Source organism: Syngnathus scovelli, chromosome 1, assembly GCF_024217435.2.
Source record: "Syngnathus scovelli strain Florida chromosome 1, RoL_Ssco_1.2, whole genome shotgun sequence".
Taxonomy (NCBI): Eukaryota; Metazoa; Chordata; class Actinopteri; order Syngnathiformes; family Syngnathidae; genus Syngnathus; species Syngnathus scovelli.
The window spans coordinates 24,039,763-24,056,386 of record NC_090847.1 but is presented as its reverse complement, the minus strand read 5'-3'; the positions used below and the strand labels follow the sequence as shown (position 1 = coordinate 24,056,386).

Below are 16,624 nucleotides of genomic sequence, written 5' to 3'. Positions count from 1 at the left end.
AACACCACATTTCAGCGCAGTTGTTCTGCTTTCACACGTGATTTTTGCACACATTTTGCAAGTTCTTGGATTTTAAGTCCGCAAGTAACCACTACAAACCTGAAGGTCGGCAAGTTAATGTTTATGTTGTGTTTATGCTGATAAGTGATGTAATATTCAACACAATGAAGGTCACACACAGCATAAAGTGAAAAGTGAGCAAAATAAACCAACACGTTGAGAAATGTCCATTCGACTTGTGCAAGAGGACAGCACATGCTAGAGAGCGCTAATGTGCACAATTATTGATTCCAATTTTGGAAATGAACTTTGAACTGTCATACAGCAAAACATCGCATTGGATTATTGGATGTTTCACCACAACAAGGATTGTTTTGACAAAGAAAATACTTTGAACGGCGTTCGTATTCTATTATTTCTTGACTTGCTGACAACTGGTTAATATTTCAACTTTAAGAATTCAGGGCTTCATTTGACGCAGAAGAGAAGAAAAACAAACAAGAACAACTAGCAAATATTTGTTCTCTGCTTGTCTTTGCCTCGCTCTCTCTTTCTGTTTTGGTTGTATTTGACCACATAAAACAGTCTATTGGGGTCAGATTGACGAAAACAATCAATAACTCACGTCAGCTAAATATGATAGCTTTTAAATCCAAAGGTTTTTTAAAATGAAGTACTTTCATTATAGTTTATATTGGACCTTACTATTGGGTCTGGTAGTTTATTAATATTAATACAAAAAAATCTTCAACTATCATATTTTCGCTGGCTTGGCCAACTCCCTCATGGCTCATTTGTGCATCGCGCGTTAATTGGCTGGCAACTTGGACAAGATGGCGCACGATTGGCCGGGAGAGCCTTGTTCGCGCTCTCATTGGTCGTCGGCCCGGCGGAGGGCTGCGCGCTTTGCAATCAAAGCGTCGTGTTGCTTCTCGGTGCATTCACAACACAAACATACACACGCGACGACCTGCGAACTGTGCTATACAAACTTGTGATTGTGCTCACAGATGAAGTTTGAAGACTGAACATATAAAAATGACTTCCAAGAGCTTCCGCATGGATGATTTTCTTGCAGGATGGGTTGGAGGTCAGTGAGTATATTTCCTTGTGCGCGTACGTGTGCGCGTGCGCGCGTTGGCCTAGTGTGTGCGATTAGGTCAAAATATTAGGGACAAATAGCTCCTCAATGTGATACATTCATGAGTTTGTGTGTGTGCTTATTTTTTATTCTCTTGATAAAAAAATACATAAACTGGGCTAGTTAGTGAAAAACTGACCGTCTTCGTTTTACCGTCTCTGTAATGTGGTATTGTGTGTGTGTGTGTCTTAGAATGTTAAAACGTTAAAATATGGGGTACACTTAAACAATTTGTGTATCTGGAGACTATTTGTTTATTTTATGTACTAGTGTGTATTTGTCACAATCTGCATTATAGTTAACTATTTCGCATCGTTTAAGTTGGCCTTATAAAGTGCCCATAATATATGAATGCACAAATGATTGTGCATGTCTGGCCCATAGGGGCGCACTTGCCATGTTGTTATTCAAAGCTTGAGGTCAATCAGGGCCATGTTGGGGTCCCGAAATAACATTATTGTCAACTATGAACTTTGCCTATTTCTCAAAATTGCTCAATAAAGGTGATGGATGTGATTGTTGATATTTCATTCATAGAATTAGCCTTATTTAATCTCTTTCTGAGTAGCTGTGTTCATGTGTTTATGCAGGGGCGTCCAGTGTGGTGGTGGGACATCCTTTGGACACTGTCAAGGTAAAAAAAAAAAGAAAAAAAGGCTGTTTTATTTGTCTTAAAAAAAAAACATAACAATTTGGACATGCTGACTGAGTGCCATTGGATTTGGCAGACGCGATTGCAGGCGGGAAAAGGCTACAAGAACATGATGGACTGCATTATCACCATCTACAGAAAGGAGACGGTATAAAAATGGCACGACACGGCTTCCTTCAAAATTAAAAAGTTGGGATGTTTGAGGATGAGTTCATTGCCAAAGTCTTATGGTGTAAAGGAGAGTTGTTAATTGTTTTGCGTTTGAACTTTTCATTTGTCTCAATAATGGCATAGTTTGCTTCCTTCAAGTTGGTTAAATACAATGGAAACATTCATTTATTTATATATTTTTTATACATTGGTGAATGTATTATGAGCGTTGCCATGAACGCCATGTTTATGTTGTAATTGGGTCAGGCGCGGGGCTTCTTCAAAGGCATGTCCTTCCCCCTGGCCACCATCACGGCGTACAACTCGCTGGTCTTTGGTTTCTACAGCAACTCGCAGAGAGTCATCTGCAAGCGTCGCTACGGCGACGAGCGCCACCCCGCCAGCCTGAGCGACGTGGCGGTGGCCAGCATGCTGACCGGCCTGGTGTCGGTCGGGTTGGGCGCCCCCATCGACTTGGTCAAGATCCGCCTGCAAATGCAGACGCACGCAGCCGTGCTGACGGGTAAGCATAAGCACAAGTGATAATAGTCAGCAGAGATGTTGATCACAAACACACCTGTACCTATATGAAAAATGTATCCAAATCAAGGAAAGAAATGAAGTAACCGTAAATCATTAAACAATTTCTGGAACATCAACGCAATGCGCTAAATCAAATCATGCGTACATTGGTTGTGATTCGAGACCTGGCAACCGTAATGTCATTTTCGGTCAACAGCAAGTCAATATTGCTGCTTAACTCATAATCTGCAAACGCATGATTAATCACAATGCTGTGTGTGGAGTGGTGCACACACGACACACAACATATTATTGTAAAGAAACGTTTTGGCTTGACTTCCCCTTTAAGAGTTTATACAACCATTTGAGAATTGGACAACATTGCATGTGCTTTTAATTAGGAAAAAGTATTCGATTCATAATATTTTCGAAAAACAGAGTGCTGACATCATTCGCTTAAGAATAGGGGAGATTTTTTCGCACTGCATTAACTCTTTGCACTCACATTCGTTCGGATGAAAATCATCAATCAAATAGCCGAACGACGGCTGCGTGTTTATTTGGATGTAAAGCGGCCAAAATAGTCATCGGAAATCTGAGTTTACGTCTTGCGCAAAAGTTCTGATTGCAACAGGCAGCCAGAAGAAAGATTTGTTTAGATTTCCACATGTGAAATGTTTTTGTGCTGAGGAAAGACACATGGAAGCAATAAAAGCAGGCCCATTTGCCATGCCTGTTTTCTTTCGTTTGGTTTGGGATGTTTTGGAATGGGACATTTTTAATAGCTGCAACTGCCTGCTGCGATCGCATGTCAAGCAACAGTATTAAGTTTTGCAGACGTGGCTATGACCTTAACGCACACAGACTAATCGCTCTTAATGTTTCATGCATATTCACACATGTGTAAGCTCATCTGTCACGTTTTTACATGAAACAAACTTTTCATTTCATACTGAAGACGTTTGTTAATTAGTAAAAAAACATTTCCAGGTGCCATTGACAGTTTGGCTTTTCTTTATGGCAAGGGCAGTGTGCAAAATATGTGCAAGGGACTCACATAATATTTTAAATTTTCTTGAAGTATTTTCCATTTTTTTCCAAATTGTTCAAAAATCCGTATAATATGTTGATTGCTTGTCTTTATGACGGCTTCATTCCCGGAATGCCTCATTTGGTGTTATTTATTTTTTTGTGGTTAACAGCAATTTGCAAGAGAAGATGTTTTGTTCTCTATTTTGTGGTCAGAGAGTTTTCAGCTCGCCGGGGGCGTTTCACACAACATGGCAGCGGCAGCACCGGTGGGGGCGCGTTCCTTGCATGTGTCCAATGGCGGCGACGGCAGGAGCAGCAGCGTTTACCGTGGCCCGCTCCACTGCATTAGCAGTGTCATGCAGCGCGAGGGCCTCCAGGGCTTGTACCGCGGGGGTGGAGCCATGCTCCTCAGAGACATCCCCGGCTACGCCCTCTACTTTGTGCCCTACGCCATCTTCTGCAAACTCCTCAAACCAGATGCTGTCACGGCACCACACCCCTGTGCTATCTGGCTGGCTGGCGGACTCGCAGGTCAGAAATGTTAATTGTACACTACCAAGACACTTCAAAACTGTCACTGTTTTGGGTTTATTTCAGCTTTAAACAAAATTATTACAAATGCTCTTACACTACGATATAGGCCCTGCCTCTCTACTTTTCATTACCTTACAAATACATTTTAATAACTAAGAACCAGAGCCGGTTCAAATAAGTTCCCGTGTAAAATGGGCTCGATGAGGAGAAGGTATGTACTGAGTGAAGGGGTGCCGAGATGACCTAGGGACCTCTTGATCTGCTGTCAAATGCTCTACCACTGAGCTGCACCCCCTGGCCAAATGCAACTGATTTCTTCAAAACAAAAAAGTGACTCATAACCAACGACTTTTGGCTGAGCTGTAAAATAGCCCTGGATATACAGAGAACTAGCAAGGGGGCACCCAAATTTGACCTGGGGACCTCTTGATCTGCAGTCAAAATACCTGTGTCCAGAATGAGCCAGTAAGTGGGCACATAGAATTGAACCGGGCAATCACTGAGCTATACTCCCTGCCTTGATTTGCTGAAAAATAAACAAGTGACTTAGAACCAGAGACAGGGTACCTCTGTCTCAAATGTAAAAGGCATCCCGCTAAGGGCAAAGCACCTCAGCCTACACAGAGTGTCTCAACTGTAAAAGACATCCCACAAAGGGCAAAGGGCAAAGCACCTCAGCCTACACAGAGTCTGCAAGGGGGTAACCAGATTTGAACTGGTGACCTCTTGATCTGCAGTCAAGTGCTCTACCCACTGAGCTATACCCCCCTTGACTAAGTCTCACTATTGTACCATCAGTTCCCCAGCCATCTTCTGGAATCCGCTGGACAAATCACGTGCCGCATCGCCTTGTTTACTCAAAAGACCAAAACGTGGCCTACTTTCAGGCACGTTTGTACTTTGCACCACATTAAAGCTGAAATGCACTTTGTCACACTTATAAGTGTCACGTGAGCTCAGGTTCAGCCAGGTGAACGACTTCAAACATTCTTTTTCGTAGGTTCCATTTCCTGGGTGACAGCCACGCCTGCTGACGTGGTGAAGAGTCGCCTGCAGGCGGACGCTCACCTGCACCGGAAGTATAACGGCGTCCTTCACTGCATCCTGCACAGCTACAAGACGGAAGGAGTCCAGGTTAGCACGTGCTTTTACAGCGAGGGTACAGTAGTTTCAACCCAATTTTTGAACAGTTTAAAATACTAGTCTGAACACATTTGAACACCATTTTTGACATGTTTTGTGTCCGAACGAGTTTAAACAGCATTTTGCAGTCTGTCTGAATGTGTTTGTGTGTGTCCGTGCGTAGGTGTTCTTCCGCGGCGTGTCTGTCAACGCCATCCGAGGCTTCCCTATGAGCGCCACCATGTTTCTGGGATATGAGCTCTCACTGCAGTTCTTCCAGAGCTTGTAGAAGCAAAGGTGTTGCCGTGGCGACGCTACGCGTCAGAGATGAGAGTTCAAAACTTGCTCAGCTTTGTTAGTTTGACTGCGCACTAAAGCGGAGAGGCTAGGCTAGGCTAGCTTTAGTACAAATGCTTAATAAGGTTACAATTGTCAAATTGGTTCCACCCTTTTCCATTTGATGTCTTTGAACGACAAGCGCTGTCGCTGCAGAAAAAAATGGATCATTCGCTAGTCAATGTAGAAGGGTCTGAAGAACAATGTAAGATAATGTAAATAGTTTTTGTTTCTTATATTAAGAAAAACTTATTTTCATATTCACATATGTTTCCAGCACAACTGTACAATCTCAATGTATCAAACAATATACAATGTATATAAAACAAAGCAGCTTCATTGAACTAGGTGCATTCCCACATAAATCACAAGCACGCATATTTGTTTTGTATGATAAATATTTTTGTAGTCGTCATGCTGTGTTAACGTGCAAACTGCCGTCCAGTATGTCTTTGTACTGAAATAAAATCTATCTTTTAGAAGATGCATGTGTTTTTCTCCAAAATGTATTGTTTTTGCAGAAATCTGTTTAGAAAGTAGTGTGGACATATGCCCACTTGTTTATTGGCAGTGCAACCAGAAAAAAAAAATCTCTCTCTCTCTCTCTCTCTCTCTCTCTCTCTCTCTCTCTCTCTCTCTCTCTCTCTCTCTATATATATATATATATATATATATATATATATATATATATATATATATATATATATATATATATATATATATATATATATATTTAGGTACACCATTTAATTTGAAAGATGTACCCCGTTGCGTGTACACAACCGAGCGCCACATGCCAAGACCATATTTTTCAAATTTTATTTTTCAAACTTAATTGTTGACATTCACCTTAAATCATTTTTACCCTGAATGAATGAAAGAAATTTCCAAATAAAGAAACCAACATTGATAGGTTTGATTCCTTCTTGGTGATCACACAAAAGTGTTCGTGACAAGTAAAAAACCTTGATATATAAAAAAAAGGCAGTTCAGAGCAATAATGGCAGTTGATGCTGATAACTATGCCAATGAGCAAACTGCTAGCACGTAATAATTTGAAACATCTTGTGCTAACAAAAGCTAAATGAGCTCACCTAGGCTAAAGCATGTTAACAGCAGCTGGAGCCATCTAACAAGAGGTGATGCCAGTTAATGGGCGCAAATGTAACTTTGTAATCTTGTCATGCAAACCAAAATTTCACACAAATGTAAACACATTGGCGCCTCAAAATAAAAACCGTATATTTTATCCTTCACAAAAAATCTTAGTGTCGCACTGACAAGCTGACAGGAGTTGTCAATGGTCTACATATCAGGCAACAGTTTATTTGTCTTATACTGCCTCCAGGTGGCTGTGGTGCACACACACACACACACACAAACACACACACACACACACACACACACACACACACACACACACACAATGAAATCTGCATCAAATTGAATGACATGTATCATTTGGCAGACAACGCAACGGGACAGTCAGCGTTAAAAGAACGACAATGACAACGATGGGCTCCCGTGGTCATCTCGCACATTCACCCCGACGCCAGCGCCCGATGAAGATAAGGAACAAGCGTAGGCAAAATGTAGCGGAATAGCCCTTTTGAAAGGCGCGTGGTTTAGCCAAGAAGCCATACTAGCAAACGCGACAGGTGGAAGAGGAACCACACACCAACACATAAATGCAACAGCTAAACATTTGAATGAATTTGATCAAGTGTCAGAGAAAGTCAGAGCACAAGCGACGGACGCTATGATTCATTTTCGAAACAGGAGCTAACATCACAATTAGCATTTTAGCATAAAGGTAGACAGAAATTTGAGGTAAAGTCGATAATGTGTTGGTGTCGTGGGGGAGTGTGAAAGGGGCTTGAGTTTCTTCACATGCAGTTCATCAAATTTGTAACGGGTGAGTCCAAAATGATGCACCTGTACCTTTCATGCAGAAACCGGTAAAAGATGCTGACTGTCTCTCCATGCGTGTCATGACACAATCCGGCAAAATGACCCCAATTCTCTGTAGCGGATTTAAGGCAGATAATGTGACTTTGAAAGAGGCTTTCGAATGCCATCCAAAGTGTTGTATGAAGTCAACGGATGTAGCCACGGTGAGCTAATTTATGTCGACAAATATGCAAAACGTTAGCTTCTAGCATCTTTAGCCTGTGCACTCCCACCCCGCAATTCACAAACGTCCTGTGTGTGTCCCTTTGTGTAAACTGCCAGGGCACTTGATGCTCCCAACCAATTGGTTGCTGTACAAACTGACAAACTGAAACCACAAATACACCAAAATGTATCAACCCATGATTTTGGTCTTTGTTCTGCATGCATCAACATGTGTTCAGTATTAAGAAGACACAAATAGACACGTACACAACGAAGGTTTCTTCCTACATGCATGTTGTGTAAATGGCCACAAAGGCACATGCACACACGCAATAAAAACATTCAAGAAATTATTGCAAAAAGTCAAAAGCGTATGGCTTTGTAGTGTAGTCCCGAATCGTCGTCTTCCTCTACTCCTTTAGTCAAAACTACAATAAAGTCTTCTCCTGCAGTCCTGACAACTTTAAGCTTCTAAGCATCTTAGCTCTTTAGCTTCTTTGTCTTTTACCACATGTTTGCTCTTCCAAACGTCACTTCGTATTCAAGTACTCACCATATTTCCTGCTCGCCACTATAGCTAGCACCAGCGATGTACCTCTGAAGCACCATCACCGATGCACCGGCGCTTATGTAGTCCGAACACACCACCGGTACACCGTTGATGCACCTCCCAGACATCGCTGATGCAGCAACCATGGGTCGATACATCGCTGATTTACTAATAAAGCATGGTAACGTACCCATAATGCACCACTAACGCACTGCTGAAGCACAGATTGATGTCATTATTCAGTGTTGGCTTCGGGTGGCTCAAAGAAGAATGACGTGTATAACACGTGAGATCTTTGGTCTCTATTGGGCCAAGTGATTTTGAACGTTCCCCCTATACTCTCCAGCCACGCAAAATTCCCCTAAGTTTCTGTTGATTGTCTAAGGGGACCCACACTACATTTTCAACTTCTAATGTTAAAAAGTCGCAATTAATTGTCATACAGATTCAGATAAATTTGGCACTCTCGTACAGAAGAAAGAAAGTCCTGCAGTCAAATAATTACAGAAGCCCCCAAAAGGTCCATGTTTTCTGTCCTTTCTTTCAAACTGGACATAAAAAGACCGGAGCACTGACCCAGGTAGGTGGCTCAAGTTGACCCAACGCTGGGTAGTTTAGCAAACAAATGAATAAAACGCCAATTTGTTTGTGAAGGATCATACCGTCTTCTTTTTTTCCGTTGACTCTTTCAAATGGCTCGTTTTTGACTCGGGATCTAATATAACACATGTTGACCTGCGTTCTCCGCAACCATCAGCGGTGAAGACAAAAAAAAAAAATGCTTTCAACTTGGTATACCGTGTGCCGAGTGACAAGGTGACTGCCAACCAACCGGTCAAGTGGCCTGGTAGTATCGAATGAAATAACAAAAAAATGTTGCAGGAAGTAGAAAAATAATAATAAAAACACAAAGTTCAAGAAAAGGCAGCGTAAAGCCTCCAACAGCTTGGCAAGACCATGCCTCCCTGAAGATGCATCGTCCTTTTCCCCCAATCCACTTCCCCTCCCCTGTTTTCCTTCCCGATCTACTTCTTGAACATGTCTTGTAGCGGGCCAGGCAGAAACTTGAGGACAGTATCCAGGATACTCTCGTCATCATCATCGTCATCGTCTCCACAACCTCTGGGGATGGCCTTCTTGGGACGCGTCAGAGAGCCCTCACAGGCCTGCTCCAGCGCCGCCTTCTCCTCTGCCTCCTTTTCCTCCTTCTTCTTCAGGCCGTACTAAAAACAAAAACAGATCTCCTCAGCCACTAAAATGTCCACTACAATCCCTAACCACACATGCATTAGCAATAACAGTAGCATTAGCATTCCGATTGAACATACAAGTTTATGTGAAACTAGCATAGAGCTTAGCATTAGCAATGACATCATCAAAGGAAAGTTAACATTGTCCATTGTGACCATGAGGTTAGCATTAGCAGTGACAACAGCAAAGGAAAGTTATCATTATCCATAGTGACCATGTTTATGAGACTAACTCGGGAGGTGCTAGTACCTTGTGGCCAGTGCCGGACATTAGCATAAGCATATGCTACGACAGTTACCACTGCACACTGTGGACTTGCCCAGCCAGTTCACACTAGGAAAATGCCCTACCTTGTCCCGAATGCTCTGTCGGACCTTCTCCCTCTCAGCCTCCAAGCGGGCATGTTTTGCCTTCCGTTCCTCCTCCTGCTGCCTCAGGGCCTCTTGACGCTCTTCCTCTTTCTTGGCCGCGTCAGGGTCCTTCTCCTCCTCGCCGCCCAACATCTTGCCCATGTCCTTGGTGGCACCTGAGCGCAGCACCAAGACAGAGGGAACGACAGTGAAAGGTGGTGGAGGAACGGCAGTTTGTGCCAGGTTTGGTGGTGCATTAATGGCGCCTTGTTTTTAGCCGAGTGGGGTCGATAGTAAATACAGGACCGCCTGAGTGTATGAATTATGGATCAAGCAGCAGAGAAACAAAACAACTGCATCATACTATCAATCTTGGCCTGCGCAAACGCACCATAGCATCCAACATCTCAAACCTTCTGGAAATGACTTTATGAGCTGCAGTGCAACAGACGCATAATATGATGTATCATATCATATTCAACATGATTGTTGTTTTTATGATATGAACGTATCCATCCATGCATTTTCCGTACCGCCAGTTACCAACTAATCGCGAGTGACGAACAACCATCCGCGCTCACACCAAGGGGCAATTTGGAGTGCTCAATCAGCCTATCATGTATGTTTTTGGGATGTGGGAGGAAAGCGGAGTGCCCGGAGAAAACACATGCACAGGAACAGGGAGAACATGCAAAGTCCACACAGGGAGGGCCGGAGGTGGAATCGAACCAACACCCTGTGAACTAAGAGGCGGACGTGCTAACCAGTTTACCGTATTGCATGTTTAATGATACTTGTATACAAATGCTTTTTTTTTCATATCAAACGTGTGTTACTACATACATTTACAGCAATTTGTGTCATGCGGTCACGTTTATTTTCCGGATTTCTGTCTTGTCTGTGTCGTAACTTCACTTCCTGTTTTATTTTGTCATCTCTTCCGTTTCAGTTCGTGGTTCCTTCCTCTGTTTTCGGTTGTCTTGTATTCCCTGATCCCGATTGTGTGCACCTGTGTGGTTGACGCTAATTGTCAGCACCTGTGTCCCAGCCCTTTTGTGTGTATTTAGTCCGTGTCTTCCCCTTGTCTTGTGTCAGTGTGTCTTGCCTCGTCCCGACCACCAGCGATTCCTTGACGTCCGAACTCCCAGTAAGATTCCTCCTTTTTGTCTCGCCACAGAGCGACGCTTTTTGTTAGTGCCTTGTTCTACCTAGCTCTTTTTGTCTCGCCCGAGTGCGACGCCTTTTGTTTGGATTTTTGCCGAGTGTTTCCCTCACAAGAGGCGCTTTGAGTTGTCTTTTTGGTCATCTTATTTTGGAATAAATCAGTGCAAAGAAAGACTCTGCATCCGAGTCCTCCGCCTTGTTCCATGCCTGACAATTTGCATGCTGTGCCCAATGAATGGAACAGTTAAATGTATATGTATATACGTAATTATAATTAAATGGAGAATAGATGTTGTTTGTGTAACATATTTTCGTAAGTAATGTGTGCATGCATGAAATGCAGGAGTAATTATAGGTCATATCATTTATACACGATTTTAATATATCTTAAATGTGTATTGTAATGCATCCATGGCGCATGTAACAGTATTTTATATAAGGCACTGGTTAATTCATATATAAAATGGAATGCATGCGTATGCTATATAATACATGAAATGTATTCATTGTGATGCTGTAGAAGCACTCATCATCATCGTCATGACTATCGTCAGGCTTTTTCTCGCCTGTGGCGACACGCAACTGCAACAGAAGCGATTGTAACAAATTAGCACTCAGCTGGTGAGAAAGCGGGGTTAGGCGGGTAGGGTTCAGCGCTCAGCATGAGTTGGGGCTAAGGTCAGCCTGTCCGCTGCGGGTGTTTGGCAGCTGAGAAAACAAACACCACATCACATGTGGACTGCATACAAGCATCAGCAACTCATTCACGGCCAATGACGGCTATAGATGTCAAAGACACGTTTTGACTGGGCTAGCGGTGAATTGTCAATCCTTCCATTAAAGCTCTGATCCCACCTCAGAGGTTGCATGAATTCACAAGTCGCCTTCAATTCTGCTTTTGTCTCGGTACCTTAGACAAACAAAAAGCCTGCTTTGATGGGGAGTCTAAATGGAGCAACTTGTTGCTTTTCGCCTTGAAAATTGCCTTTGTGCCTCCTCTCCACAGTGGCGTATTCAGTAGGGGTTTTGCCTTACAGGCTATTTGCATCCGCTTGTCTATTTTAGGAATCTCGGCTACATTTAGATGGGTAAATGATTCGCAAAATTGGATGGAGAATAACTCAAGTCTAAATAATGAATCAATTTTATTTTTAAAAGTGTTGCAATTATTTTCCATTTCCAAATGGGCGGAGCACCTGCTGTACCGCCACGGACCACTAGAGAGCCGCGGATCACCGGTTGACAATCGCTGCCTTCAAGAAAAGACTGCAACCTGGGAAAAGGGTGTAGAAAATAGTTATGGAGGGTTTCGTGAAAGGGCAGTAGGTTGTGGGAAACAGTCACATCAGAGATGTCTCAGAAAAGCAGGCACTGCCTGTGTCTTTGCACACAGAACTGAGTTAAAGCTCTGATACAACCTCAGTAGGTAGGAAATGTACTGCTTGGCGTTCCTCCACTCTGTGCTTACTTACAGCAGTGCTTCTCAATTATTATCTGTTATCATCTGGGACCCCTCTTCCTCCACTCCTTCCACCTCGTTAGCATTAGCAGATATTTGAAGTGCTCCCTGTTACTCCATTGAAGGTGTTGTGCTAAGAAGCTCTCGTGCAACTGAAGAGCACTTGCATTGTGTCGAATTAAAACAAAAAAGAGAACAAAAAAGGATCTGGTGATCCTGAAAGGGGGATCCTTCCATCTGTGGTCCCTTCTCAAGGTTTCTCATTTTCCCCTGGTAGGGTTTTTTTTGAGTTTTTCCTTGCCCTTTTGGGAGCTTAAGATCAGGGGATGCTTTGAGAATAATTGTCAATTTTTGGCTATGTGAATCCCTTTGAGACTGTTTGTATACAAATAAACTTGACTTGATTGGGCAAAAGAATATATCGTTTTATCTGTCAAATTATCAGCCGTTTTTCGATCCAGTCCGACGTCTGCGCTGTGTGGTAGCAGGAAGCTGCCAGACAGGCATGCTAGCAGGCCCTGGGTTGCTGGTGTGGGTGGGGTAAAATGAGAAAAGAAAAGCAGACAGGAAATGAGGAGGAATGATTGGCCCTGCAGACAAATGATTACAGACCATCTTGCGTAACACCTGAAGTTCTTGCCTAACGTACATTCTGTGTACGTAAAGATATTTCTGCAAGGACGCTTAGCGTAACAGGCTATTGATTGATGGATTGATTGGTGGATTGATGGGTGGATTGATTTCTTGATTTCTTGATTGATATGTGGATTGATAGGTGGATTGATAGGTGGATTGATTGGTTGGTTGGTTGGTTGGATGGATGGATGGATGGATGGATGGATGGATGGATGGATGGATGGATCGAACAGTCCTCGAACCAAGTGCTCTTTAAAGAATATTTAATATAAAAATAGATTCGGCAACAACAGGCTGAAGGCACGGTGCACAAAGAGCTGGGAAGCACCACCTTTTAAAGCCCAAATATTAACAAGTAGCTTTTTAGTATGATAAGCTAACACGATTGGGTGATTACTCACCACCTAAAGCTTGTTTCATCACAAAGTCCATCTTGAGGTTTTGAGTGTGTTGAATTTCTTCTTGGATGTCAAAGACGAGCTAGCATGAAGCCTCCCCCGCAATTTCTTGCGCTAGAATCTCTAGATAGACCTGCCGCAAAAAAAAGATGCATAGAATTGGATCAGATTTGATCGTGACAATGATGACATTTGACATCACTCTGATGAGCTCACACCACTCATAATGTCTCAGAGACATCACCGGGCAATAATATCCTGTTCCCGCCACTTCAATGTTGTTAGTCACCTGAATGTTGTTCGTCACGTAAATGTTGTGCAGAGGCTGAGATCAACCGGATTCAAATTCCTTGTTTGGCGTGCACGTACCCACTTACGCAACACACAAATGCCGCATGACATGACGTTACATTCGATATTATGAAGGGTACTTACGTTCAATGGGAACAATTATTCAATACGCTATACGAGTGGATTCACAAATTGACTCAGCATGTTGTCAACTCAACTGCTCTTGTTGCTGTTGTTTTTCTTCTTTACACAAGACGGAGCTGCCACTCAGACCTCATTGCAAAACGATGAGCGTGTGAATTTTTCATGCGGTCGTGTGGCGCAGCCGGCAGTGATGGGAGGAATGAGTACAGACAACAATAACACTAAAACAGATCATAGTATTATTATTATTATACTATTGGAGAATTACACAATGAGCAAAAATTTCGCTCTGGTAATGGATGTATGGATATCCATCAGTCATTTATTTCTCATCCAACTTAGCTGCTCCATTCACAACTGGAACAGGAAATACCGTGACTCCTGAACATCAGTGTGCTAGTAGGGAGTCAAAATGTGATTGCAAGTGGGCAAAAACACAGAGGCAGAATTTGCTTGGAATGAGACATCTGCCCCAAATCTCCGCATGAACCCACGGTCTCAAGACATTTTTGGGGCTCCACTCAAAATAGTCGTACCTGCCAAATTTCGTGTCGCAAAGCCGCACTTGAGACTTTTTTGTGGGTCTCACCATGACCGTCTTTTCTACCAAATATTCTTCTGCTAAGTGAAACTGGCTTCAGGGGCTGAATTAAATTTAAAAAAAAAACGGAATGGTTAGGACTTCCTCGAAATGGCAATTTACTCGGCATACACGCAAAATGAAGAATATCCACCTGCACGCAAAATAAACAAAACGTAATTTGCCCAAACATACACACACACACACGCGCACACGCACACACACACACACACATTAGTGCCAATATTGAAAGGAAACATGATATCATCGTGCATTTCATTGTCCGGTGCGTGAGCAAACATTGAAAGACACACGCACACAACAGGCAACACGATTATGGATGAACGGCACGCACACGCGCGTAATCAAAACTGCTTCCTGCCATCCAACCTTCATCACATTCACGTCCCCCTCCTCCTCTCTTCCCCTCCTATCGCCACTTGTTTGCATCAAATGAAGATGATAATGAGGCTGGAAATTATACAGCCTCGCCTTCCCCTGCATGCACGCGGTAGTGAACGTCTCAAAAAAATCAGACGCTACACGAAACGAGGAGAAAAAAACGCAATGGAGGCAGGCGTCCGTTATACGTGTGACTACTGACCTGCTGCAGTCGGGTGCGCGAAGCTCTAGAGAAGGATACCGCCAGTTGCTTGTCGAACCCCCGCCTGACAACTCTCATATAGACCCTATCGTACACGTAAATTCACGCGCAAGCACACAGTGGGCAGAACGCCTTTGTCCGTTTCTCAACCGGCCCGCCCCATTCGGAGTTTGTTCATCACCTCACGGCGGCGCAGTGTATGGACGCACGGACGCACGCACGCACGCAAACTCGCTCACTCATTAACACTGCTTGTGCGTGTGTGCGTGCGTGCGTGCGTGCGTGTGCGTGTGTGTGTGTGTGAGAGCGTTAGTATTTATAAATGCAGAATGCCAAAGACAGGCAACCAAAGCTAGGCTCAATATTGTGGTTTCCATACACAAATTGTGGATCGTGAGTGAAGAATGACTAAAAGAAAGTCATTAAAAATGTAAGTTATACAAAAACAAGTTTAAAAAGCGACCATTATTTTTTACAAACATTTATGGGATGTTTGTTGCCTACCTGAAACAAACCAACATCATGTCCTTTGTGCATTTATCATGCAATTGTGCTGTAATGACTCTCAAGTTCTGCCCCTAAATTGTAAAAATGTAATAAGTAGATGCTAGTAAGAAAATAGTGCAAACTTGTCTCGGCCTTTGTTGATTTGTCTTTGGTTTGGACTTGAGTGCTCTGAATTTCGTCAAAGCGTGTGGCCCCCCTCTACTGGTTTGTGGGCAAAAGCAATAAGTGAATGAAAGAAATGTGAAGAAAAGTGGCTTCAAGATTTGCGCCGTCCAAGCACAGTTGGGTTGCATTTCACAGGTAGTATTTTCAAAACGAAATCCTAAAAAAAAAGTCTTTACCACAAACACTTTAGCTTAGGTGGACAAAGTCGTCTCTTCGATTCTTAGCGATGCATTTCAAGTGAAGTCAGACGAGAGCGCAATACCAGCTATGTCCGCACGACGGCGCCACGTGTCCCTGCAGGAATGGATGGAACCCGACCGCCCTGTGGCCCTGTGGCCCCAGGCCGAGTCCCCAGCCGTTTTCCCCCCCCGAAGCGGAATAGGCGGGGGGGATATAATGGAAGAGAGCACTGCCGCAATATTGGCCTTTCTCTCCTCAAATACGTCCACAAAACCAAATTGAATGTTCAAAACGAGTCTTTGTCGACAACGTTTTTTTCTTTTGCTTGTTTGCTCACTGTTGAGGGACTGTTTGCATCACTTTTCTTTCACACGAATGAATGAATGAATGAATGAATGAGTGAATGAATGAATGAATGAATGAATGAATGAATGAATGAATGAATGAATGAATGAATGAATGAATGAATGAATGAAAGTGAAATTTATTTTTGAACATAAGATCGACCAAACACAAAATCCTTTTTTCACATTTTCACATTTTTCACATCATTTCATTTCAGATGGACTTGTTCTTTCTTTTGCTTGTTTGCTCACAGTCGAGGGACTGTTTGCGTCACTTTCTTTTCACGGTCATACCGAAGCCTGCAAATAAATTGTAGGCAGCACACGAATAAGCGTATGGAATGTTTCGACAACAACAAAACATGTGCGTCTCTTCATTTCTTCAGCAAGAGAGGTG

The 16,624-nt window shown here is 43.1% G+C and overlaps 2 protein-coding genes and 1 non-coding gene across 4 annotated transcripts; 1 reads left to right on the top strand and 2 right to left on the bottom strand.

Annotated features, from left to right (window-relative positions):
* Positions 1 to 920: 920 nt before the first annotated feature.
* On the top strand, positions 921 to 5,973 carry slc25a48 (solute carrier family 25 member 48). 2 transcript variants are annotated; one of them, XM_049742096.2, is made up of 7 exons: positions 921 to 1,090; positions 1,732 to 1,775; positions 1,870 to 1,941; positions 2,211 to 2,466; positions 3,711 to 4,028; positions 5,032 to 5,165; positions 5,338 to 5,973. In XM_049742096.2, exons 1-7 carry the CDS (start codon positions 1,039 to 1,041, stop codon positions 5,440 to 5,442), a joined length of 981 nt encoding a protein of 326 aa, XP_049598053.1. In that variant the 5' UTR covers positions 921 to 1,038; the 3' UTR covers positions 5,443 to 5,973. The 2 variants fall into 2 exon arrangements, with proteins under 2 accessions (XP_049598053.1, XP_049598061.1); XM_049742104.1 differs by having other exon boundaries at positions 923 to 1,090; positions 1,870 to 1,952.
* trnac-gca (transfer RNA cysteine (anticodon GCA)) lies at positions 4,727 to 4,799 on the bottom strand. Its single transcript has one exon. It is a non-coding gene; the product is annotated as a tRNA-Cys (tRNA).
* Positions 5,974 to 8,795: 2,822 nt separating the features above from the next.
* On the bottom strand, positions 8,796 to 15,241 carry cplx2b (complexin 2b). The gene is made up of 4 exons (XM_049742115.2): positions 15,032 to 15,241; positions 13,416 to 13,545; positions 9,756 to 9,931; positions 8,796 to 9,377 (listed from the first exon to the last, which is right to left on the bottom strand). The coding sequence occupies exons 2-4, from the start codon at positions 13,444 to 13,446 to the stop codon at positions 9,180 to 9,182; spliced, it is 405 nt and encodes a 134-aa protein (XP_049598072.1). The 5' UTR covers positions 13,447 to 13,545; positions 15,032 to 15,241; the 3' UTR covers positions 8,796 to 9,179.
* Between the last annotated feature and the right edge of the window lie 1,383 nt (positions 15,242 to 16,624).

Coding starts and splice junctions, on each gene's coding strand:
- slc25a48 (XM_049742096.2), top strand. CDS start 1,039: ATGACTTCCAAGAGCTTCCGCATGGATGATTTTCTTGCAGGATGGGTT. Junction 1,942..2,210: donor CCATCTACAGAAAGGAGACG/GTATAAAAATGG, acceptor TAATTGGGTCAG/GCGCGGGGCTTCTTCAAAGG. Junction 2,467..3,710: donor GCACGCAGCCGTGCTGACGG/GTAAGCATAAGC, acceptor TTTTGTGGTCAG/AGAGTTTTCAGCTCGCCGGG.
- cplx2b (XM_049742115.2), bottom strand. CDS start 13,446: ATGGACTTTGTGATGAAACAAGCTTTAGGTG. Junction 9,932..13,415: donor GATGAAACAAGCTTTAGGTG/GTGAGTAATCAC, acceptor TGCTGCGCTCAG/GTGCCACCAAGGACATGGGC. Junction 9,378..9,755: donor GACAGAGCATTCGGGACAAG/GTAGGGCATTTT, acceptor TTTTGTTTTTAG/TACGGCCTGAAGAAGAAGGA.